The sequence below is a fragment of the Rhinatrema bivittatum genome, chromosome 8, assembly GCF_901001135.1.
Source record: "Rhinatrema bivittatum chromosome 8, aRhiBiv1.1, whole genome shotgun sequence".
NCBI classification, from domain to species: domain Eukaryota; kingdom Metazoa; phylum Chordata; class Amphibia; order Gymnophiona; family Rhinatrematidae; genus Rhinatrema; species Rhinatrema bivittatum.
The window spans coordinates 249,496,621-249,523,272 of NC_042622.1; the positions used below are offsets into that span (position 1 = coordinate 249,496,621).

The window sequence follows — 26,652 nt, forward strand, 5'->3', positions numbered from 1 at the left end:
TCTCATAAAGATGCCCTTTAAAAGGATCACTTCTCTTTGGAAGCAAATTGGAAAAGCTGAACAATACATTGGGTGAATCTCCAGTTCCCCGGCTACCAGAAGATAAGAGAAAGCAGTTATAGTGCCCCTCACCTATGAGGGGTCGACCCAAGGGCTCCCAGTGTTTTCACCCCTAGAGAAACATGACATTTCAGAGGTCTGTGTCCTTTCAGAGCCGACAGCCCAGGAGAGGGGCAGGCTCGGATTCAAGTTTGTCCCGGACTCCCCAATGAAAATTTGCCAACCCATCCTAGGAACGAGGACATAGGGGGGTCGACTGTCCCTCTTCTACAGATGGGGGATCGAGATCACTTTGGACAAATGGGTCCTGGAGGTCATACGAGAAGGATATTCGCTTGAATTTCGCAGCACTCCTCAAGACATATTCATGATATCGCCTTGCCACTCCTTGCACAAGAAGCAGGCAATGGAGACTACCCTGTTAAGGCTTCCCAGAATGAGGGCTATAATCCCAGTACCTGCGCCCCAGGAAAATACGGGACGTTCTTCCATCTATTTCATCGTACCCAAGAAGGAAGGTTTCTTTCTCCCCATCCTGGACCTCAAGAACGTCAACTGACATCTGCGAGTGATTCATTTCCGTATGGAAACCCTGTGTTCCGTGATAATGGTCATAAATCAGGAGAGTTCTTAACCTCCCTAGACCTATCTGAGGCCTACCTACATATTTATTTATTTTTAAGTCTAGTCCATCAAGAACATGGTTTCCTACGCTTTGCAGTACTGGGTCCCCATTATCAGTTTCGGTGCTGCCCTTTGACCTGGTCACTGCCCCCAGAGCATTTTCCAAGATTAGGGTGTTCATATCGGCAGCGTTAAGAAAAGAGGGAATCCTGGTGCACCTGTAATTGGACGACTGGTTGATCCGGGCCAAGTCCATGGAAGAGAGTCTCTGGGTGACCAACAGGGTGACCTCCTTACTTCAGGAGCTTGGTTGGGTTGTAAACCTGGACAAAAGCAGTCTCAAACCCTCCCAGTCCTTGGAATATCTGGGAGTTTGATTCGACACCAAGCAGGGCAAGGTCTTCCTTCTGACTACACAGATAAGGAAGTTGATGTCCCAAGTGTGTCAGTTGATGAGCATGATATGCCCGACTGTGTGGAGCTATCTTCAAATTCTCAGTTTGGTGGCATTCCTGGAAGTAGTGCTATGGACGAGGTCACACATGCGACCTATTCAATGCTCCCTGCTGTTATGTTGGAATCCACAATCTCAAGACTATTCGATTCGCCTCCACTTACGTATGGAAGTATGCTCTCTGCTCCATCAGTGGCTGCAGGAAGCTTATCAGGGCAGGGATGTACGCCTGTCCTCTCTGAACTGGCTGGTCTTCAGGACAGACACGAGCCTCCGGGGCTGGGGAGCTCACTGTCAGGAAGTGATGGCTAGAGACATTGGATCAAGGAAGAGGCCCTCTGGAACACAAACTGCTTGGAAGCCCAGGCAGTCAGATTAGCGTGTCTACTATTCAGCCTCTTACTCCAGAGTCAAGCGGTCCGCCTAATGTCAGACAACTCAACAACAGTAGCCTACATCAACCACCAGGCAGGAACCAAGAGTCAGCAGGTGTCACAGGAGATAGACCTCCTTATGGAATGGGTGGAAATAATCTACTGGTGACCAGTACAGATGATCTCAGCCTCCCACAGACTTTCTAAGCAGGGGGGAGTCTGTATCCGAGAGGAGAGTGGCGTTGTCGACCAAAGCCCTTTCAGCTTGGTGGGTAGATTGCTGGGGGGTCTTTCCGTCCAACATGGCCACATCTCACAACGCAAAAAAAAAAAAAAAGTTCTGAAGGAACTAAAAAAATGAAATTTCAGACCTATTAGTAAAAATTTGTTACCTATCATTAAAATCATCCATTGTACCTGAAGACTGGAGGATATCAATGTAACCCCAATATTAAAAAGGGCTCCAGGGGCGATCCAGGAAACTACAGACCAGTTAGCCCTGACTTCAGTGCCAGGGAAGATAGTGGAAAGTGTTCTAAACATCAAAATCACAGATCATATAGAAGACCTGGTTTAATGGAACAAAGTCAGCATGGCTTTACCCAGGGCAAGTCTTGCCTCACAAATCTGCTTCACTTTTTTGAAGGAGTTAATAAACGTGGATAAAGGTGAACTGGTAGATGTAGTATACTTGGATTTTCAGAAGGCGTTTGACAAAGTTCCTCATGAGAGGCTTCTAGGAAAAGTAAAAAGTCATGGGAGAGGTGGCGATGTCCTTTCGTGGATTCCAAACTGGCTAAAAGACAGGAAACAGAGTAGGATTAAATGGACAATTCTCTCAGTGGAAGGGAGTGGGCAGTGGAGTGCCTCAGGGATCTGTATTGGGACCCTTACTTTTCAATATATTTATAAATGATCTGGAAAGAAATACGAGTGAGATATCAAATTTGCCAGATGATACCAAATTGTTCAGAGTAGTTAAATCACAAGCAGATTGTGGATAAATTGCAGGAAGACCTTGTGAGACTGGAAAATTGGGCATCCAAATGCAGAGATGAAATTTAATGTGGATAGTGCAAAGTGATGCATATAGGGAAAAATAACCCATGCTATAGTTACACAATGTTAGGTTCCATATTAGGTGCTACAACCCAAGAAAAGAGATCTAGGCGTCATAGTGGATAACACATTGAAATCATCAGTTCAGTGTGCTGCGGCAGTCAAAAAAGCAAACAGAATGTTGGGGAATTATTAGGGGAATGGTGAATAAAACGGAAAATGTCATAATGCCTCTGTATCGCTCCATGGTGAGACCGCACCTTGAATACTGTGTACAATTCTGGTCGCCCGCATCTCAAAAAAGATATACCGTATTTTTCGCTCCATAAGACGCACCTGACCATAAGACGCACCTAGGATTCAGAGGGGGAAAATTTAAAAAAAAAAAATTGTGCTAAACCGGCTCTGCGTCTGGGCATCTTATGGAGCAAATTAGGGGAGTGTCACTAGCTTTTTTTTTCCTCTCCCCATTTTGTTTTCGGGTCTGGGGAGGGCCATTTCAGTCCACTCCCCAGATCAGAAAACTTTTTCTCTGGGAAACCCCTCCCCCCCCCCAAAAAAAACCCCCATCCCACACTTTAAATTAACAACCCCCCCACCCTCCTGACCTCCCCCAAGACCTGCCGACTTAATTTAGCCGCAACCCCCCACCCTCCTGTCCCCCCCAAGACCTGCCGACTTAATTTACCGCAACCCCCCACCCTCCCTGACCCCCCCCAAGACCTGCCGACTTAATTTACCGCAACACCCCCCACCCTCCCTGACCCCCCCCAAGACCTGCCAACGTCCCTGGTGGTCCAGCGGGGTCCAGGAGCGGTCCGGGAAACGATCTCCTGGGCGTGGGCCGTCGGCTGCCAGTAATCAAAATGGCGCCGACGGCCCTATTGCCCTCCACTATGTCACTGAGACCGACCAATAGTTGGTCTCAGTGCATAGTGAGGGTAAAGGGCCCGTCGGCGCCATTTTGATTACTGGCAGCCGGCGGCCCACGCCCAGGAGATCGTTCCCGGACCGCTCCTGGACCCCCGCTGGACCACCAGGGACGTTTGGCAGGTCTGGGGGGAGTCCAGGAGGGTGGGGGTTGCGGTAAACTAAGTCGGCAGGTCTTGGGGAGTCAGGAGGGGGGGCTTGTTAGATTTTTGTTTGGTTTTTTTATATTCGCTCCATAAGACGCACATACATTTCCCCCCCCACTTTTGGGGGAAAAAAAGTGCGTCTTATGAGCGAAAAAATACGGTAATTGCGATGGAGAAGGTACAGAGAAGGGCTACCAAAATAAGGGGAATGGAACATCTCCCCTATGAGGAAAGACTAAAGAGGTTAGGACTTTTCAGCTTGGAGAAGAGACGGCTGAGGGGGATATGATAGAGGTGTTTAAAATCATGAGAGGTCTAGAATGGGTAGATGTGAATCGGTTATTTACTCTTTCAGATAATAGAAAGACTAGGGGGCACTCCATGAAGTTAGCAAGTGGCCACATTTAAAACTAATCGGAGAAAGTTCTTTTTTACTCAATGCACAATTAAACTCTGGAATTTGTTGCCAGAGGATGTGGTTAGTAGGCAGTTAGTATAGCTGTGTTTAAAAAAGGATTGGATAAGTTCTTGGAGAGGAGGAAGTCCATTACCTGCTATTAATTAAGTTGACTTAAAAAATAGCCACTGATATTACTAGCAACGGTAACATGGAATAGACTTAGTTTTGGGTACTTGCCAGGTTCTTATGGCCTGGATTGGCCACTGTTGGAAACAGGATGCTGGCTTGAAGGACCCTTGGTGTGACCCAGTATGGCATGTTTCTTATGGAGTTCGACGCTCTTGTTCAGACCCTGGCCGGGAAGAGGAGTTGCTTTATGCCTTCCCTCTGTGGCCCCTGCTGGGCAGCATCAATCATAGAATCGAGCAGTACAGGAGATTGGGTCCTACTAGTAGCTCCAGATTGGCCCAGGTGTCTTGAAAATGCAGAGACTCCTAGTGGAAGACCCCCTGTGCCTCCCACCCGCACAGGGACCTGCTACAGTAGGGACCGGTCCTTGATGAGGATCCAATTCAATTCTGTTTTACGGTCTTGGCCCTTGAGAGGGCTCGTCTGATGAAGGGAGGATATTCGGTGGAAGTAATTGCCACCTTACTTCCGCGTGCAGAAGTTCTCTACATTCCTAGTGTATGTGTGCGGGTCTGGAGATTATTTAAGGGCCTGGAGCGAGGAACGCAGTATTTCCCCTTGAACAGTCAAAATCCCACTTATTCTGGAATTTTTGCAGGACGGCTTGAATAAAGGTTTGACCCTTAACTCCTTGAAGGTCCAGGTATCTGCTCTCTCCTGTTTCAGGGGCGAAGTGCATGGAACCCACCTGTTGGCTCACCCAGACGTGGCCCATTTTCTAAAAGCAGTGAAGCATCTCCTGCCCACCCCTATGGTGGCCGGTTCCCTTATAGAATCTTAATCTAGTATTGGAGTTTTTGGCAGGGCCCTCCTTTCAGCTACTACGCAGTCTTTCCTTGCGTTTATTAACCTTTCAGATCCTGCTCATTGAAGGAATTATTTCCTGATTTATTTATTTATTTATTTATTTATTTAGTGATTTTTATATACCGCGGCACGTTAATAACATCACCTCGGTTTACAATAAACAATAATTAGCAACAAGCTTTACAGATAATATTAAATACATATCTTTACAGATAATATTAAATACATATCTTTACATATCTTAGTTAACTAGACCCAAATATGGTATAAATATGGTATAAAAAAATTTGCAAGTAATTAAAAGTATATGAAAAAATGTTCCACTTATGGAACGTTGGTACCTAAAAGTGTTCCCTGGTGGCTATATGCTTGGCACTTTGCATCTCTGAACTACAGGTCTTGCCGTGTCAGGAACTGTTCCTCTGGATGACTCCAGGAGTTTTTCAGCTTCGTACCATCCCATCCTTCTTGCCCAAGGTAGTCTCGGACTTTCATTTGAATCAGTGCATTTCGTTACCATCCCTAGATAAGGACAAGGACTTGGAAGAATACCATCTTCTCCATCATTTGAATGTCAGTAGGCTTTTTATGTGGTATGTGGAAGTTTCAAAACCGGTCCGAAAGAAGGTTCGCCTGTTTTGTCCTTCATGTGGAAGGAAGCAGGGTGGTGGTCACGGGAGCCTGTGGTGGAGGCAGGAAAGCCAATACCTTTTCAGGTTAAAGCTCATTCTACTTAGGGCTCAGGCGGTCTCATGGGCGGAAGGAAGTCTAGACTGCTGTTTCCCGTCGACAATCTGCCAAGCGATAATGGGGGTCCTCCTTGCATACCTTCTGCAGGTTCTATCCCTGGATGTTCATAGTACCCGAGAGACGCAGTCCTCCCGCCTCGATTGGGAATAGCTTTTTGTACATCCCCACTGGTCCTAGTCCATCTGGCTACATGCTGGGAATGGAAAAATTACTTACTGATAATTTTGTTTTCCTTAGTGGAGACAGATGGACTCAGCATCCCGCCCATGCTGACCAAGACCAGTGCAAGGGATTCGCCCATGGAGTGACTATCGTTTCCAAGAGAGTACAGGTAAGCATTCATCCAGTTCCTAGATTAGGGCATCTATAATCTTACTGGGGTTCGGTGTTTGAGTACAGTTAGTTATCCTTTTTTAATCAGGTTTTTAATCAAGTTTTTTCAATAGTATATCCACAGTGGCTTTTGAAGAGAATACTGAAGGGCTGAGGTTACTTGCAGGAGTGTATCTAGGGTGATGTCCATTTTGAAACCTGACTCCGAGACGTGGTTGGGGAGCATAACGCCTCCGAGACCGTGGTTGGGGAGCATAACGCACTGGTCTTGAGTCCATCTGTCTATACTAAGGAAAAACGAAATTATCAGGTAAGTCATTTCTCCACTTAGATCTAATTCTGCTTGTCTGCCTATCCTACAGCATGCAAGACAATGCTGAAGTGGAAAAGCCAGGTAACGACAGGCAAGGCCGCGACACGGAGATTGTCCGCATGGAGTCAGAATCCACCCTCGAGAGCTGAATTGCTGAAACCTGACTACTGTGTTCCCCAGGCCCAAGTTTTGTGCTCCAGGTTTTCCACTAGGCCCTGTGCATCAGGAAACTACTGCACCAACTACAAAGGAGAAGCTGCATTGGCCTATCCACGCCCTTTCTCCACCCCTTCCATTCCCTGCCCCACGGAAGCAGAGAATGTTTTTATTTTATTTTTTTCTCTGAAGCTCTGTGATGTCTGTATTTGTTCCCTTTTGGAGATCCCCCCCCAATCTGATTTCTTGTGAACCAACATGAAATGAATATAAAGAGTTTTTTTAATGAAATAATACATTATTTTTCTGTCTTTCTCCGTACCAGCTATGAATTGGGGTATGGGGTGAAAAATGCAGCATGATTCTTTGACAACTGGAAACAGTTCAATAGTTATAACTGGTACTCTCTGGGGGTTTTTTAACCTCCAAAGAATGAAGTGCTGACTGGAGTTGGCCAGCGTTTTCCCAATGTTTTTAGTAAGCTGGATTTGCTGCTACAGCTATTTTCTGTGCCACAGTGGCTGCAGTAGCAAGGGGAGCTGGTCTGTTTTGTGGATACAGCCTTTAGACTTTCGTGTCTTGACTGAAGCGAAGAAGTCTTGTAGGGAGAAGAAATATACCTCTCTGCTAGTCTGTTTAACCAGGGCACGTTCTAACAAATTGAACCACATTTTGTTCACTAAAAAGGGGTCAGCCCTTGAGAGAGAGAGCAATGTAACCAATAAAGCCCAATTTGTTAGCACTCATTTTATTTATTTTTATTTTATTTGAACTTTTTTATACCGACATTCATGTAAAAATACATATCACATCGGTTTACAATGAAACAACTTATTGGAGGAAAAAGCATTACATAGAACAGGGGTTACATCGAACTGGGAAATCAGGTGTTTTGTACCCTTATTTTAAGGTCCTATTTCTTAACACAAATTTTGCTTAAATCAGACTGTACTGTAGTTTTGCTACAATCCCTTATTTTTCTCATACTTCACTGACTTGGTGGATTTTGTAAAGAAATTAAATCCCAATTCAAGGCTAGTTTGGAAGTCTTAGGTTGCATTTGTTAGCTCCTGCCACGAGAAGCAAAGTGGCCTTCCTGTGGCCTGGTAGAAAGCTTCACTGCTGTGCTTGAAAGCACTTGGGGGTGGAAGGAGGGGCATGGAGACCATCCAAGCATCAGCAGGCTGTTGTATGTTTAACTGTAAAAGCCTGAGAGCAGGCTGCTGGTGAAAAGTGTGAGAGGATTACTTCAGGAAGACAGTGGTCACCCCCACTATTGTCGGTAACTCCCTGCATAAGGAAAACAAGCCTAAAGCAGCTGTTTGAGCCAAGTTACTATGGAAATATATACTGAGCTGCCTTCATTATTATTTATAAGTATCTTGTCTGAAACTTTTTCCCAACCTACAAAGAATCATATTGTCCTAATCGAAACATAGAAATTATGGCAGAAAAGGACCAAATGGTAGTAGCTGCCACGCCATGCAGGTTACCCCCCCCCCAACCCCCCTCCCTCCCCGCTTATCAGTTTCCCAAACTCTAAAAGTCAGGTCTCTTGTTGGTTACTATGTGAATCCAATTCCCTGTTACCCTGTGTGTTTGAAGCAGAGAGCAAATGTTGAAGATGCATCAAAAGCATCAGGCTTATTTGTTAAGGGTAGTAACTGCCTCACCAGCAAATTGTTTCCCCAGACTGCAAAGGTTGGGCCCCTTCCTTGTTTGTCAGTCAAAGGGCATCCAGTATCCAGCATCTCCCGAGAATACTTATACTGATTAATAAAAAGAAATTATACTTTCTACTGAGTCTAAGTGTTCTTGTGTCCCTGGCTATAAGCGTAGAGTGCGCTTTACATTACAGTTTGAAGCAGAGAGCAAATGTTGAAGATGCATCAAAAGCATCAGGCTTATTTGTTAAGGGTAGTAACTGCCTCACCAGCAAATTGTTCCCCAGACTGTAAAAGTCGGGCCCCTTCCTGGTTGCTGTCTGAATCTCATTCCCCTTTTCCCCTACTGTTGAAGCAGAGAGCAATGAGAGTTGCATTAATGGTATGTAGACTTATTGGTTAAGGGTAGTAACCGCCACACCAGCAAATTTACCCCCATGCACTCTTTTTCCCATCGATAGCAGGGCTGAATTAGCCATGCTGTCATGGGATCTGTCAATCAGGTCTGGGAGGCGGAGCTTTACAAAGCAGAGATTTAGATTTTAGCTCTCTGCGGCTGCGCGTGTGTTCCCGCGCAGGAAAGTAACATTCTCCTCAGTCTGTATTTTCCGCGAGCAGGATCACACGCGGGGCTGACTTCTCCTCAGCGTTTCTTATTTTTCTTGAAATGTCAAAAAAGCGGGATTCAAACCTTGTATCTGTGGCAAGGTGATGTCTGTCACGGATGGCCAAGACCGATGTTACCGATGCCTGGGGCCAGAGCATAAATTACAAAATTGTGATTTTTGTGCTCGAATGTCCCCAAGAGCCCAAAAACAAGGGGCCTACAGAATGCTTGAACTTTTACTTTTCTGAGCCCATCGGAGGCTTATTCTTCACCTGGTCCCTCGTCAGCGGCAGCTCCGTCGCAAAAAAGAGCGTAGTCATGGGACCCTCAACCCTCCAGGCTTGGAGGTAAGAACTTACCGAACCGACATAGGCCATCGGATCCGAGGGGACCGAAAGAGCCTCAGCGATCGGCGCCTAAACTTTCAGCGCCGACAACTTATATACACCTGAAGCACCTTCTGCGCCCAAATCACCATTGGCGCATAACACTTCTGCACCCGAATCGACATCGGTGCACAAGATACTGGCGCGCACAGCACAAAAGACATATGTGCATAAGGCGCCGAAGACCTCTGCGCACTTGGCACTGGACACAATGGCGCCGAAACCATCTGCGTGCACGACGTCGATGACTTATGCGCACAACCTACAAGGAACATCGGCGCACATAGCACCAAAGACATTAGCGCACTCAACAGCACACAGATCACTGCACAGTGGACTACAAAGGTCCAAAAAAGTGTATCATTCAGTACCACATGGGGTAAAAAGAAGACATCAGTCTCCAGATGTACCTCATTCCACCTCTTCAGACTCCAATTCTACAGAGGTGAAATCAAAACGTATCAGACGATCACAGTTTAAAGATCGAACCCACACAGGATCATTGTCACACCATCACCATAGACGATCACGTCACTCACATCAAAAAGCTGTGAAGACGAGAGATACATGGGCAGTGAGCCCTTCTACTTCTAGGTCATCTCATCCACAAAGTGCAGATTCCTTATCTCATAGACAATTAATACAAATCACTTCCTCTGCTGCATCTTCATCCTCAGATAATTCTGTTAGGACCACAGAGGACAAGATAGGGAACCAGTATGATGTACCAACTGCTTCCCCTAAAATTAATCCGGTACCACCTAAAACAGGTGAACTACCAAAACAATCTGGTCCTTCAACAATGCCTCCTTAAACAAAAGAAGCATTTTTTCAATTATCCCAATCATTGGCGGGGTTTTACGAAACTCTTCCATCATCTTTTAAGATGTCTAACGAACTCTCAGCAAGTTCCCCGGAACACAGTATACTTCCAGAGAACAGTCGGTAGAGCCTCCAACATCCCCAATGACAAAATGACCAGTTTCACCAATTCAACAAGAAGATACCCCTATATATTCTGTCTCCGCAAACGTCCCCATTGTCATCCACTGGATTCCCATCAGATCCACAGGAACAACTATAGGAACCGTATTCCCCTCCAGATGACCTGACATACCCAAAATATTTAGAAAAATTGGGCACGATACTACACCTGGAGGTCCAAAAGGAGACCCGACCCTAGATCAGAAACCTTTGGTCTCCTAAAGATCTTCAATGCTCCGGGAGAACCAATATCTCTCCCACTACACGAATTATTACATACTGTCTTACAAAAATCGTGGGAAACACCTTATTCTCTATCAGCGGTTTCCAAGAAAAAGGATATAAAATTCTGTATGCGAAAAACATTGCCTTACTCTGTACCACAACTACCGCATGCCTCAATTGTGGTAGAGTCTGCAGTGCAAAGATTAAAAAAATCAAAGTCGCATACCTCATATCCACCAGGCAAGGACAACCGGTGTTTAGATGACTTTGGCAGGAAGATATATCACAACTCAATGTTGAATGCCCGTATTATGCACTATCAATTTTACATGGTACAATACCTTTATGAGTGCATACAAGCCCTAAAGGATATGCTTTCCTCGATGGCAGATTCAATTCCTCCACCTCTTCATGGAGGAGTGTTCTAGACACCTTCTGCGGTCCATATATGAGGCATTTGAAACATCTTCCAGAGCGTCTGCGACAGCCATCGCAGCCCATAGGATGGCACGGTTACGCTCTAGTACGATAAGAGAAGATTTACACGAGAAACTAACAAACCTCCCGTGTGCAGGAGACAACCTGTTCGGAGAACGGTTTCAAGAAACAGTTGGGAAATTAAAGGAGGAAGCTCTAGCAGTCCAATCCTTAACGTCACAATCTCACTATTCGACCACGCGTCGTTATGTGGGATCTACACGTAGACAATCCTATAACCATAGGCTTTACAGGTCTTATCAATTCTTTCGTACACAGACGTATCCATCTTACCAACGTCCTTCGCCGCAACAAAACAACACAACTCAATGTAGGGGTAAGCCACGTAACCAGAGACAGCAGACACAACAACCGGCTGCTGCAGTAAAATCAACGCCATCTTTTTAATAACCCAGCCACCACCACTACATCAAGCACCACCGGTCAGAATTCATTCTTGCTTAGCAGCCTGGGAGAGAATAACAACCGATCAATGGGTTTTTAGAGAGAGTACGACATGGCTACCAATTCCAATTTACCACAAAACCCATACTACCTCACCTTTCCCAATCTAAAGAGTTAAAGCTTCCAACCACAACTGGGGGAGGAGATTGCTTTGCTCTGCAAACAGCAGGCCATTCGACAAATTCTCCCGAAAACCCAACAAGCAGGGTTTTATTCCCCATACTTCCTCATACCCAAAAAGTCGGGTGGCCTTCGCCCCATATTAGATCTACGGGAATTGAACAAATTCCTGATCAAAGAGAAATTCAAGATGGTATCGTTGAAATCGATCCTACCTCTGATTCAACTCAGCCACTGGATGTGTTCCATCGATCTGAAGAATGCTTACACACACATTCCAATCCATCCATCATCTTGGCGTTACCTATGCTTTCGCTACGGCCATCAACACTACCAGTACAAGGTTCTTCCATTTGGACTATAGGCTGCACCCAGGGTTTTCACCAAATGCATGGTTGTGGTGGTAGCTCATCTCAGACAACAAGGTATGACCATCTTTCCATATCTGGACGATTGGCTAATAGCCTCGACCCCGGACAACTTACTCGATCACCTCCGGGTGATACAGTGCTTACAGGAATTGGGACTAGTGATCAATTTTCAGAAATCACATCTCCAACCAATACGACTACAGTTCATAGGAGCAGGCCTGGACACTGTTCGCAAACGGGCATATCTCCCAACAGAAAGAATAATACAAATACGTCACCTTCTCTACTTGTTGAACAACACACAAAGGCCGTCGGCGAGACAAATTTTGGTAGTCCTCGGCCACATGGCGGCTATCTTCACAGTGCCCAACACCAGGCTACACATGAGACGCCTGCAATGGGGACTTAAACGTCAATGGAAACAACATTCACAACCGTTGACACAGAAGTTATCGTTGACTTCTGAGATGAAACAGGACATAACATGGTGGCTCCTAGACTCCACCCTGTCCAAAGGAGCATTATTCAGTCCTCCTCCTCACAACACAGTCTTAACCACATATGCGTCTCGCAAGGGATGGAGAGCACATCTCGAGATTTACGAAACCCAAGGGTTATGGACAATCTCCGAGTAGACTCTACAGATAAATTTATTGGAGCTCAGAGCAATTCGAAATACGTTACAAGTGTTTCAAGATCACTTAAAGGGCCGCAGGATCATGATATATACAGACAATCAAGTGGCAATGTTTTATATCAACAAGCAAGGAGGGTCCGTTCATAGCCCCTTTGCAAGGAGACCCTGACAATCTTCAAACAGGCTCACCAACATTGCATACATCTGCAAGCAACTTATCTACCAGGAGTAGCAAATACAAGAGCGGACAGGCTAAGTCGCATCTTTCATCCTCACGAATGGACACTCAATTCGGAGGTAGCTCAAGACATCTTCAGGCAATGGGGGACGCCTGCGATAGATCTCTTTGCAACAAAGATCAACGCTCAGGTTCCCAAATTCTGCTCGATAAGACCAAGTCAATTCAGGAACACCCAGGATGCCTTCCTCATTCCATGGACAACAGGCCTCCTGTATGCCTTTCCCCCATTCCACTCATAACACGAACACTTCAAAGTGCATAGCAGACAAGGCTCAACTGATACTTATAGCTCCAGCCTGCCCAAGGCAACCGTGGTACAGTTTCCTTCTCCGACTGTCCATCATGGACCCCATTCGGTTACCAAATCGCCCAGATCTTCTCTTCCAAGATCAGGGAACGCTTCTACACCCACTACACTCATCTCTCCATTTGACTGCATGGAGAATGAGAGGCTCCTTTTAACAGAACAGGGAGTTTCCACTTCGGCACAATCCATTTTGTTGGAATCCAGGAAACTCTCAACAAGGAAAAACTATAGCTACAACTAGAAAAGATACTCGACCTAGTGCACTTCTAATGGTGTACCACCATTAGACTGTTCACCTGAGCTACTCATGGATTATCTACATACACTGTACACAGCTGGTCTTGCAACATCATCCATTAGGGTTCATCTCAGTGCCATAGCAGCATATCACAGACCACTTAATATTCCTATTTCCAATCACCCCTTACTATCTCATTTCATCAAGGGGTTAACTCAACCTTCGTCCTCCGATCTCTAAACCTCCAGGTCCGTGGAACCTCACATAGTTCTTGAACAGCTTATGCTTTTCCCGTTTGAGCCCATGAACTCAGCACATATTAAATACCTCACATGGAAGGTGGTGTTACTGGTTGCAGTAAGCACGACGAGTCAGTGAATTACAGGCCTTGGTCCATTATTCTCCATAATTACAGTTTCATCACCAAAAGGTGGCTCTCCGAACTCACCATCCTTCCTACCAAAAGTGGTTTCTCAATTCCATCTCAATCAAACCATATAACTACCCATCTTTTTTCCTAAACCTCATGCAAATGACAGGGAAAAATTGCTGCATACATTAGATTGCAAAAGAGCTTTAGCATACTACAAAGAACGAACAAACTCGGACTCCCGTGTTTCTCAACTCTGTCTCTTTCGACCCGAAGGCTCCTGGATTACCTGTGGCTAAACGCACCATCTCCAGCTGGATAGCACAGTGCATCAAGTTTTGTTACGACAAACAGAAGCTACAGCTACATTCTGTTCCCAAAGCTCATGTTAGAGCAGTGGTGGCCTCATTGGCACATCTTAAATATGTACAACCCATAGACATTTGCAAGGCAGCTACATGGTCATCGCTTCATACCTTCACATCTCACTACTTCCTTGATCAACAAGCAGCCACTGATGCGAAGATAGGGCACGCAATCCTGCAATCTCTATCCTCTTGTACACAGTGACTGCCACACTGTTCATGATCACGTACAAACATATATACCATAAACAATGTGATCGGGAGCTTGGGACTCCCATGACAGCATGGCTAATTCAGCCCTGCTATCGATGGGGGAAAAAGCAAGTTTGCTTACCGTAAACGGTGTTTCCGTAGATAGCAGGATGAATTAGCCATGCTGACCCACCCTCCTCCCTGGCAATCACCGTCTCTTCGACTACACTACAGCTTAATCATAGACTGAGGAGAATCTGTTACTTTCCTGCGTGGGAACACATGCGCAGCCGCAGAGATCTAAAATCTAAATCTCTGCTTGGTAAAGCTCCGCCTCCTGGACCTGATTGACAGATCCCATGACAGCATGGCTAATTCATCCTGCTATCTACGGAAACACCGTTTACGGTAAGCAAACTTGCTTTTTCTTCATTTCCATCTTCTAGTTTTTAAGGATCCGCTGTGTTTATCCAATGCCCCTTTGAATTCTTTCATCTTTTTTGCCTTCATCACCTCCTCCAGAAGGGCATTCCAGGCATCCACCACCCTGTCAGTGAAGAAATATTTCTTGACATTGGTTCTGAGTCATCCTCCCTGAAGTATCCCCATGGCCTTGTCCATTTTCACTTGGCCTAGCTCCTCCCATACATTTTCTTCTGTAAATGGAGTTTTGTCTAATACTTTAGGTACAATAACTATGTAAAAGTTGGAGGGCCTGTTCTGATTTACAAGTTGTGACGTTTTTAGAAATTCTTTCAAAGTGATGCTGTTTGGTAGCCCACCTCTAGAATTAGGCAAAGATTGAGAAGTATAAAGATCACATTGTGTCTCGCTTTTGAAATCATGAGGTGGGAACTCATCTGTGACATCTTTAGGTAATGTTTAGGGTGGTTTTATATAGTCACCCTCAAAAATTAAGCTTTGGCAGGAACAATATATATAAGAACACAATAGAATTCATCCCTAGGGCCAAGTTTCCACATGGTTTATACCACCCTCTACTCTTTCCAGGAGATTTTTATTTACTACTTTCATTGCTTGTTTAATTCTGACCTGCTGTGTAGGAGTAGTACATTGGCGTGAAATTTAAGATCCTATTTTCAAGGCATTGCCAGGTCTGAACGTAAGATAATAGCATCTACAGGCAGAGGAACAAGCATGGGGAGGGGGTGCTATTGGAACTCAGAGAGCAGTAGGGGAAAGTCCTAGTTTTTGGGTACCTAGGCATGTGTTAAAGTGTAAATCCCGCCCTGGGCATTGCATGGTGATGGGGCACTCTGTATTAGCATGGCAGATGAAATTGAATGTGGACAAGTGCAAACTAATGCACATGGGAAAAGTAACCCACACTGTAGTTACATAATGTTAAATTCCATATTAAGAGTTATCACCCAGCAAAAGGAGTTGGGCATCATACGTGACCATATTTTGAAATTCTCAGCTTTGGGCATGGCAACTGTCAAAAAAAGCAAACTTGGGCATTATTAGGAAAGGAGTAGAGAACGTTATAATGCCTCTATCACTCCATGGTGAGACTGCACCTGGTGTACTGGGTGCAGTTTGGGTTGTTGCATCTCAGAAAAGATATAGTTGCATTGGAAAAGGTACAGAGAAGGGTAATCAAAATGATAAAGGGGATGGAAAAACTAAAGAGGTAAGGGCTCTTCAGCTTTGAGGAGGGATGATAGAGGTCTATAAAATCATGAGTGGAAAAGAATGGGTAAATGGTTTTGTTTTTTTTTTTAATAGTAAATAACTGATTTACAAAGTCTAGGGGCAGCTCCATAAAGTTAGTAAGTAAGAACATAAGTTGCCATACTAAGTCAGACCAAGGGTCCATCAAGCCCAGCATCCTGTTTCCAAGAGTGGCCAATCGAGGCTACAAGTACCTGGAAAGTACCCAAACACTAATTTCCTAGTGTGTAGCCAGATGGACTCAGGACCAATGGGTATTATGCTCTCCTGATAGCAGATGGGAGATTTCAAAGCTGACGTCACTCTACATATACCCGTGCAGCAAGCTTAGCTCTTCAGTATTTCTCTGTCTCCATAGCAGATGCGGACACTATCCAAAAGAGAATAGTGTAACATTTTCAACAAAGAAGAATATTTACTTGTTAAGAAGAGAGCCCCGCTTCTCTTGCAGTGAAACCTAACGATTCCTCCCACAGTCGAGACTTTCCTGAGGTGATTTCGATATCCCTCAGAGGTGAGCCTTGGTCCGGCAGCCGACTCCCGGCGTGGACTTAGCCCCCAGCGTGACTGAAAGGTAGCGGGTGCAGATTCGAGCGCAGCGGTGAAGGTATTCCCCTCTCCCCCCAGCAGCTGGAGACTGCTCGGCATGTGACCGGTAAGCGCCAAGACCAGGTAAGGTAGAAACCTTTACTTTTAAGTCTCTGGTCTCCAAGGCTTGAATAGCCGTACCGATCTTCCGACGAGGTTTGAAATCGGGTTGAGCAGCCCTCCTTTGGCTAGGCCCTGATTTGGTGCGAGGGTCCACACACGTGGAGACCCTTCGGGGGGGGTCGCCATCTTGTCGGCATCATTTCCCCCCCCTCGACTGATGGTACGTGCGGGGCAGGCTGGAGGCCCAAGGCGCCTAAATTGCGCGCACCCATAAAGACACACGCTTAACTGCGCGCACATCTGGGCTGTGCACAACGAGGCCGCATGCACAGCTGCGCGCACAAAGTCCGTAGTCTGTACGCACAACTAAGCGCATCCACGTGCATACCTCCTCGCATGGAAGAGTTTTTAAGCCTTACATGTGCACAAACAATGGCACCGCCATCTGGGAAAGCCAAGGGGACACTTCCTTTGCCCAGCCTGCCACTTAAGAGCCACGCAGCCTGAATTGGAATCCCTCCTGTGCCAACAGTGGTGAACAGGCCCAGTGAGAACCAAAACAAGACATCCTACAGCCAGGAGAGGAATCCGGAATCACTGATGATAGCACCCCGGACCTAAGTATTTCCAACTCTGCGCCCCCACAGGAAATTACCTCCCACTACAACCCCTCCTGGGATCAACATGGACCCAGGAATCTTCTCATGGGTGGAATTTTTTAAAGGGCTGCAAATCTTTGTCCAGGCACAACCAGCCCCTGCTGCCCACCTGACTCAAACCCTGCCGGAAGCAGAAGCCCTTCCTGGCACCTCCCAAGTTCCTCGAGACATGCCTCTCCTAACCAAGAGCCTCCCTGATGGGGATCCAGGCACCTCAGATGAAGAAACTGACTCCCTGGAAGAAGAAGAAATTCCCCCAGGGATGGCACCATACCGGACCATCCTCCGATTCTTCCACAAGAATGAATTACCAGCCCTCGTGTCCCAGACTATGAAGACACTGGGTCTTCCAGGTACGGAGCCTATATCGGAGCCAAAGAAGAATCCCATGTTGGTGTAAGGCCTCATGCTATTTTCCTATGTTGGAGCCCATCAAGGAACTGATTGACCTGGAATGGAATGCTCCAGAGGCCAGCTTCAGAGGGGGGAGGGTCCTAGAAACCCTATACCCGCTGGAACCCACGGCTAAGGAACTCCTACGCTTCCCTAAAGTGGACGCTATGATCTGTGCAATCTCAAAGCGCACTACGATCCCTGTGGAGGGAGGAGCGACACTGAAGGACACCCAGGACAGAAGGCTGGAAGCATCCTTAAGCAGCAATGACGCTACAAATTGCTTCCTGCTGCGCGTTTGATCCTCTCCAGAGACGCAACCACGCCCGGAGAAGTGATGGAGCCTGCAATGCTACCATGATGGAGCCACCGATGCTTCCACAGACCTTGTGCGCACCTCAGCCAGGAGTGTCACCGCGGCAGTGGTGGCCAGAAGACAACTAAGGCTCCGGATTTGGTCAGCTGATGCGACTTCCAAAGCGAACCTCACAAGAATGCCCTTTAAAGGATCTCTCTTGTTCGGGAGCGAACTGGAAAAGTTAGCCAACAAATGAGGCGAATCCCCAGTACCCCTATTACCTGAAGATAGGAACAAAAGAACATATCAGCGCTCCTCCGCCAGAAGAACCAAGGGTAGAGGATTGCAGCATTTTTAAACCTTACAAGAACACACAGTCCCAAGCACCTCGCCCTTCAGGAAAGTCTCATTCCTTTCGGACAGGCCATTAAGAGGGGAGCAGGCTCAGGGGCAGGCTTTGGGTATACCCCACAATGAGAAAACGCAGACCCATCCATAGGAAGAAGACATAGGGGGCAGACTTGCCCTCTTCTACCAAAGATGGATCGAGATAACATTGGACAAGTGGGTCCTAATTATCATTCGAGAGGGGTAATCTCTGGCATTCCAAAGCTTCCCTCCAGACAAATTTATGAGATCACCTTGCCACTCCCACTCCGAGACTGGCAGCGGAAAACCACACTAGCAAGACTACTCAGCCTGAAGGCAATAGCCCTGTTGCCCATGCTTCAACAAAATACTGGCCACTATTCCATCTATTTTATCGTTCCCAAGAAAGAAGGAACATTCCGGCCCATCCTGAACCTCAAGTCTGTCAACCGTTACCTGAAGGTGCCACACTTCCGCATGGAAACCCTACGCTCTGTTATAATGGCGGTACAACCAGGAGAATTCTTAACCTCCCTGGACCTATCTGAAGCCTACCTTCACATCCTGGTCCATCAGGACCACCAGCGCTTCCTGCGCCATCAATATCAATTCCGGGCCCTACCCTTCGGACTAGCTACCGCCCCCAGAACCTTCACCAAAATTATGGTGGTAGTGACGGCAGCACTGAGGAAAGGAGGAGTCCTGGTACACCCTTATTTGGACGATTGGTTGATCAGGGCAAAGTCTCCGGAGGAGAGTCACCACGCGACCACCAGAGTCAAGAACCTACTACAAGAACTTGGGTGGGTTGTGAACACAGCCAAGAGCTGTCTCCAGCCCTCCCAGTCACTAGAATACCTTGGAGTCCAGTTCAATACCAAACAGAACAAGGTCTATCTCCCCCCTCCAAGGAGAAGAAACTGATGGGTCAATTGCAAAAACTGTTGACCTCTGTTTGCCCCAAAGTATGGGACTACCTTCAAGTCCTCGGCCTCATGACATCAACTCTGGAAGTCGTTCTGTGGGCAAGGGCCCATATGCGACCGCTACAACTTTCCCTACTGTCACAATGGAACCCAACGTCCCAGAACTACTCAATTCGTCTCCAGCTACCGACAGAATTTTGGGATCAGCTTCAATGGTGGCTACAGGAAGACCACCTAAGCAGAGGCGTAAACCTATCCCCACTGAACTGGATCTTGCTCACCACGGACGCGAGTCTGCAAGGGTGGGGAGCCCACTGTCAGGAACTGACGGCCCAAGGACAATGGAACAAGGAAGAGGGGGGATGGAACATAAACTGCCTGGAAGCTCGAGCGGTTAGACTAGCCTGCCTACGATTCAACCACAGACTCTGAGGAGAGTCTGTCAGTCATGTCGGACAACGCGACAACAGTTGCCTACATCAACCGCCAGGGAGGAACCAAGAGCCAGCAGCTCTCTCTGGAAATAGACCCCCTCATGGCGTGGGCGAAAATAAATCTTGCAAGGGAATTTGGCCTCCCACATCGCGGAAAAAGACAACATCTCAGCAGAGAGAGCCTAGACCCGGGGAAATGGTCACTGGCAGACATGGCCTTCCAGCTGCTCGTAAATCGATGGGGACTCCCAGTCATGGACCTACTGGCAACTCATCTCAATGCCCAAGTCCTCCGGTTCTTCAGCTGCAGACAGGAACCACAATCTCAGGGAATTGACACTCTCGTCCAGAACTGACCAGAGGAAGACCTCCTGTTCGCCTTCCCACCCTGGACACTACTGGGCAGGATCATCTACATGATAGAGCACCACAGGAGACTAGTTCTACTAGTCGCCCCAGATTGGCCAAGAAGACCATGGTACGCGGACATGAGAAGACTACTGATGGGGAATCCTCTGCGTCTACCACCATACAGGGACCTTATTCAGCAGGGACTGATCTCCCATGAAGACCTGGCTCGATTCTCTCTTACGGTATGGCCCTTGAGAGGACTAACTTAAAGAAAGGCGGCTACTCAAAAGCCGTGATTGACACCCTGCTCCAGGCACGCAAGTTCTCCACATCTCTGTCTTACATATGAATCTGGAGAGTATTCGAAGTGTGGTGTGAAGACCGTGGTCTCCTCCTGAGGACAGCCAAGATTCCCATGAGGAAGGCATGAGGAAGGGGTTGTCTCTCAACTCCCTCAAGGTCCAAGTCGCAGCACTGGCCTGTTTCAGGTCCGAAGTGGATGGTATCAGACTACCAACTCATCCTGATGTGTCTCGCTTCCTGAAAGGAGTTAAGCAACTCCGCCCACCCCTAAAATGGCCAGTGCCTCTATGGAACCTCAACCTAGTACTAGACTTCCTAGCAGGGGATTCCTTCAGACCAACACGCGGTCTGTCTCTCTGTCTCCTGACCTTAAAGACAGCATTTTTGATTGCAATATGCTCAGCTCAGCGCATCTCCGAACTTCAAGCACTATCCTGTCGGAAACCGTTCCTCCAGTTCACCCTGGGCACCATACAGCGGCGTATGGTACCATCCTTTTTACCGAAAGTGGTTTCCCATTTCCATATGAACTAAGCCATATCCTTACCATCCCCAGATGAGCACAAAGTTTCGGAAGACTCACGCCTCCTTCGCCACCTGAATGTCGGCAGAATTCTAGTCCGATACCTGAAAAGATCGGAACCCTTACGCAAAACTGATCACCTGTTCGTTCTTCACAGCAGCAAGAAACAAGGGGAAAGCGGCATCGTGGGCACCCATAGCCCGCTGGATCAAAGACGTAATCAAGGCAGCCTACATCGAGGCAGGAAAACCATTACCTCTACAGGTCAAGGCACATTCTACAATGGCCCAGGCAGTCTCCTGGGCTGAAACTAAGCTGCTTTCGCCAGCCAAGATCTGTCAGGCGCCGACATAGTCCTCCCTACACACCTTCTCCAGGTTCTACTGCTTGGATATTCAGGCGAGGGAGGATACAGCTTTTGTAAGGGCAGTACTAAGTGGGCCACGGGCAGCCTCCCACCCTGTAGGGGAGTAGCTTTTGTACATCCCATTGGTCCTGAGTCTATCTGGCTACATGCTAGGAAATGGAGAAATTACTTACCTGATAATTTCGTTTTCCTTAGTGTAGACAGATGGACTCAGCATCCCGCCCACGGCTGCTCCAGAAATCAAGAACCTTGGATATCAAATCTCGAGACTGAGCAAGTACGGGTAAGCCACAGCCTACCCCTCGTTCAAGACACCCACAGTTGCCCGGTGTTGGCTTTTATTGTTTGAGTGCACTGGTGGTCTCCAGTTTCAAAAGTGTTAGGTGTATATATATAATCAGTTGAACCAGTTCAAGTTTAATCAAGTGTAATCAAAAGTATTAAGCAACATGTATCCACACTGGCTTTTCGAAGAGAATACTGAAGAGCTAAGCTTGCTGCACGGGTATATGTAGGGTGACATCAGTTTTGAAATCTGACTCCATCTCCCATCTGCTATCAGGAAAGCACAATACTCATTGGTCCTGAGTCCATCTGTCTACACTATGGAAAACAAAATTATCAGGTAAGTAATTTCTCCAGTAGATCCCATGCTATTGATGCCAGTAACAGCCATGGCTAATCCCTAAGTCAGCTTGACTAATACGTTAAGGATTTCTCCTCCAGGAGCTTGCTCAAACCATTTTTAAATCCAAAGAAGCTAACTGCCTTAACTACATCCTCTGGTAACAAATTCCAGAGCTTAATGTATTTAGTAAGCACATTTAACAAATTAAACATTTTTTCACTCGTTTCATAAGATGCCTCCTAGTCCTCATCCCAAAGAGTAAAGAACTGATTTACATTAACCTGTTCTAGTCTTCTCCTGATGGTCTATAAAATCATATCCCCCTCTCAGCCTTCTTTTCTCCAAGCTGAACAGCTGTAATCACTTTAGAACAAAATTATTTCACCCAAGGATCACTAAAGCTCTGTCATTCATTCCCAGAGAAGTGCTTTCTGCATCAAGGATCTGTCCCTTTACAATGAGCTCACCTGAACTGTGTGCCATGATAGGTTTTGTTTTAACTGTTTATAATCTATTACAACATGCCTTGAAGTATGTGTTTTATTGCTTGTAATTTTATGTAATTTTGTACCCTGCTGTGCAAGCGATTCTCTTATGTGTAAAGAGACTGTAAATAAATGTAGTTGATAGTTCTCTGTATGCACCCAGATCAGTGTAGACTCCTGGGTTTTGCCTCCCTGCCAGCAGATGGAGACAGAGTTTCACTGACACTCTACATAACCCAGTGTGCTACCTGCAGTCCCTCACTATTTCTCAGTCTCCATCAGATGGTAGATGGTGTAAAACCTGCAATCTGGAGAGAGAAAAAATAAAATTTAAATTTAAAGTCAAAATGTATGGATCCTCCCAGGGGATTGTGAGGTCCTGGTGGGGCCATCCCTCCTGGTTTGAGGCAGACAAGGGGGGGGGGGGGACCCTTCTGATAGATCGGTCCGGAGGTCTGTGGGGGTGGACATCTGGTGGTCCAGATCCCTCATCCTCCATGAGACCGGTGGAATCTGCTGGCAGTTCTGCACTGCAAGCCCAGTAGAGCAGGAAAGTATCCCAAGGTTTGGTAAAAGGAGACTGATATCTGCCATGCGGCTTGCACTCCTGGAACCTGAACCGCTGCACCAAAGGAAAGTATTGGTTTCTGTGTATCTTTATTTGTTCTCAGAGAGTTAAAAAAAAAAAGAAAACAAATAGAACAAGGAACTCAGGAGTTGGAGAAATCTGTGCAGCATCTGGGTTCTGGGGGGAAGCTACCTTGGCAGCTCGGGGAGCTCAGAGATGGGTTTTTTCAGCAGCTTCTCTGCATGTACTTGCGCACATATGCCCATGACCTAGTCTTGAGTGCGTATTTGCGCGCTTCCTGGAGGGGTGTGCATGTATGCCCAGGTAGCATTAGTGTGCACACAGGAGGCCGCCTAGAGCAAAGTTCAGGAGAGTTAGTTCGGGTACGAACAGGTCCAAGCGCCTTGCTATCTGTGAGGCTTGCTGTCTGATAGCAATTCAGTCCTCACTCTCTCTCCATTTGTGTTAGTTTTGTTTAGAAGCTCAAAGCGATTTGACTACTCCACCATTTGCCCTTGTTGTAACATCCCCTCGGCCTATGGTATCTCTGGAGGGGAGTGGAGTGGGAGTAGAGGCTTGTTACCAAGGGCAGATGCTTCCCCAAGAGAGCACGTTTGGGCCAATGGACTCCGGTATGGATCCATCCTCCTCCTGGGTGGAATGTTTACAGGGTCTGCAGACCTTTCTGCTGGGGCACCCAGCAAATGCGAAGCAGCCTGTTATGAAAGGATAGCATGCTCTGGCCTCCTATTTCAGTCACTGTGGGCAAATGCCGCAGGGAGGCTGTCCCTGGTAATGTTCAAGGGGATGTGGATCCTGAGACATCGGAGGATTCTGATGGGGAATTGGCTTTCTCACCTCTAGAAGAGAAAGAAATTGCATATGCTTGAGAGCCACTTCGGACTCTACTCAGATTTTTTTTCTTTTTTCACAGAGATGTCCTACTGAGTTTGTTGGCTCAGTCCCTGAACACACTTGGTGGGGCCAGTCTGTTGGGTTCAGACTAAACACGCTTAGTGGGGCTAGAGGTCTATTTTAAGTTAAAACCTGTTTCTTTTCCCCTCGTATCCAATTCAAAAAGGTAAATGCAGCTCTCAAGGTTCCCTGTTTCCGCATGAAAACTCTGAGGTCCGTCATAGTGAGTACGCAAGAGAGACTTCTTGGCCTCTCTCGCCTTGATAGAGGCATATCTGCACATAGCCATCAGGCTGGAGCATCAGAGATTCCTGAGGTTCATGGTCCTAAGGGAACATTTTCGGTTTCAAGCCCTTCCCTTTGGCTGGTGACTGCTCCACATACATCTACCAAGGTAATGGTGGTGGGGGCAGCCATATTGCAAAAGGAGGATGTGGTGGTGTATCCATATCTGGATGACTGGCTCATTCATGTGAAATCAGCTGACCTCTGTTGAAAATCAGCACAAAAGGTACTGATGCATTTGAAGTCTTTAGGATGGGTGGTGAACCTAGCAATTTCATCCTCTTACAAACTCTGGAGTATCTGGGAGCTCAGTTCAACACACAGGCGGAGAGAGTGTTTCTCACGGAGAGAGATTGCTGAAATTGCAGAGTCAGATTAGGCTTCTGCTAGAGCAGTGTTTCCAACCCTGCCCTGGAGACCCCCCCAGCCAGTCAGGTTTTTAGGATATCAACAATGAATATGCATGAGAGAAAATTGCATGCACTTCCTCCATAACATGCAAATTTTCTCTCATGCATATTCATTGTGGATATCCTGAAAACCAGAAGGGCTGAGGGAGGTCCCCAGAACAGGGTGGGGAACCACTGTGCTAGAGCTTTCAGTGCCCAGAGTCTGGGACTATTTACAGGGCCTGGGTTCATTGGCATTGACATTGGAATTAATACGTTGGACATTTGCACATCTGCGGCCTCTGCAGGGGGCTCTTCTCTCCCGCTGGAATCCGTTATTGGAAGAGTTTCATCTTCTTCCATTAGAGGGAGAAACCAAGGACAGTCTTTTGTAGTGGCTTTCTTGTACCAATCTTGAGCATGGTGTGGAACTGGAGATTCCAAATTGGATAATAGTCATTTCCTAGCGTGTAGCAGATGGACTCAAAACAAGTGGGTATAGTGTGCTCGTGCTAGCAGTTGGAGACTGATCTGACGTCAGCACGGGTACATATACCCCCACAGGAAGTGCATCAATTCAGTAATTTATGTCTCCAAAGCAGTTTGGAGGTACCTCACACTTGCTGAGCGTGTTTCCAAATTCTAACGACTAAATTCATGGAAGAAACCTACTTGAAGACGAGCCCCGCACTCCTGCGGTGATACCATTCGGTCCCTCCCCCAGTTGAGTTTCCCGAGCTGATTTCCGTGGTCCCTCGGAGGTAAGAGCCTCGGTCCGGTGGCCGACTCGCGGCAGGGACCTAGCCCCTGAGTGAGAAGGGCTCGGGTGTGGCATAGAGACAGCCTCGGTCCCGGCGAGGACTTGGCCCCCGAGCGAGACGAGTTCGGGCGCGGCCTAGAGGCAGCGGGTGCACTTCCTCGAGTATGGCGGTGACGGTATTCACCCTCTCCCCCTGCAGCCGGAGACCGCCCGGGTCACAGCCGGGAAGTGCTGAAGACAAGGTAAGGCGTACATCTTTACTGTGGTCTCCGAGGAAGTGAGGACTAGAGGGGCCTGCCTACGTGGCAGCCCGCCAAGGAGGTCGCCATTTTGCCTGCCTACTCGCCTTCGCCACCTAGACGCACATTGCTAAGCGCCCGCGGATAGGCGTACGTTGCTAGGCGCACGCTGCTAGGATCGGCGCACGCCGATAGGCGCCCGTTCATAAGCATATGTTCATAGATGCCTGTTGATAGGCGCCGGTTCATAGGCGCCCGTTCATAGTCGCCTGGGGGTAGGCGCCTGTTCATAAGGCGCACGTTCATAAGACGCCCGTTTCTAGGCGCATGTTGATAAGCGCACATTCATAGGCGTACGTTGATAAGCGTATGCGGATAAGCGTAGGCAACACATAGTACGAGGCGCATACTCCGATTGAGAGGAAATAACAGACGAAATGGAGCATAAGAAAGCCCATACGTCCGCAGAGCCGGCACCTCCAGAATCAGGCATAAGAGCTCTAAGCCTCTGCCTAGCATGCAACCTCAGAGCCACACAGAGCGAGGAAGCAGACTCACTATGTGCCCAATGTGAGGAGGCCATGGGAGTTCCAGGCCAGGACCAGTTCCAGCCTGGCGGTTCCTCAGGGAACACTCCGGACTTAGCAGGCCGTGGTGAGCAGCCAGGGAACCCGAGAGATCTGGTGCCCCTAAGGCCAGATCCAGCTTCACTTTCCTGGGTGGAATTATTCAAGGGGATTCACGCCTTTGTCCAGATGCAGTCTGCTCCTCGAATAGGTCTTTCCGTTCCGGATGATCCGGCCCCTGGACCCTCAAGACCTAGGCACGGCCACTCGCCACCCGGAAGCCCCATTTATGGGGATTTGGATTGCTCCGAGGAAGATGAGGAGCCCCCCGAGGAGGGAGAACTTCCCTCGGAGATAGAACCATATCGGACCATGAGACGCTTCTTTCGGAAGGAGGATCTTCCAGGCCTGGTCTCACAATGCCTATCAGAACTGGCTATTTCGGGCCAGGACACCCCAGGGGAACCTAGAATGAACCCCCTGCTAGAGGGCCTGCACCAAACAGCTCACCATTTTCCCCTCCTACAAGCAGCACAGCAGCTAATCGATCTAGAATGGAATGCGCCGGAGGCCTCATTCAAAGGGGGTTGGGCCTTGTCAGGCA

The 26,652-nt window shown here is 47.4% G+C and overlaps 1 protein-coding gene across 1 annotated transcript in view; it reads left to right on the top strand.

Moving 5' to 3' along the window:
- The window catches only part of HDGFL2 (HDGF like 2), a 104,219-nt gene extending 96,878 nt beyond the window's left edge, over positions 1-7,341 (top strand). Inside the window, exon 16 of the mRNA XM_029614535.1 lies at positions 6,489-7,341. Within this exon, the coding sequence (XP_029470395.1) occupies positions 6,489-6,588 (100 nt within the window). The 3' untranslated portion in view covers positions 6,589-7,341. The remainder of the gene's footprint in view (positions 1-6,488) is intronic.
- Positions 7,342-26,652: the final 19,311 nt, after the last annotated feature.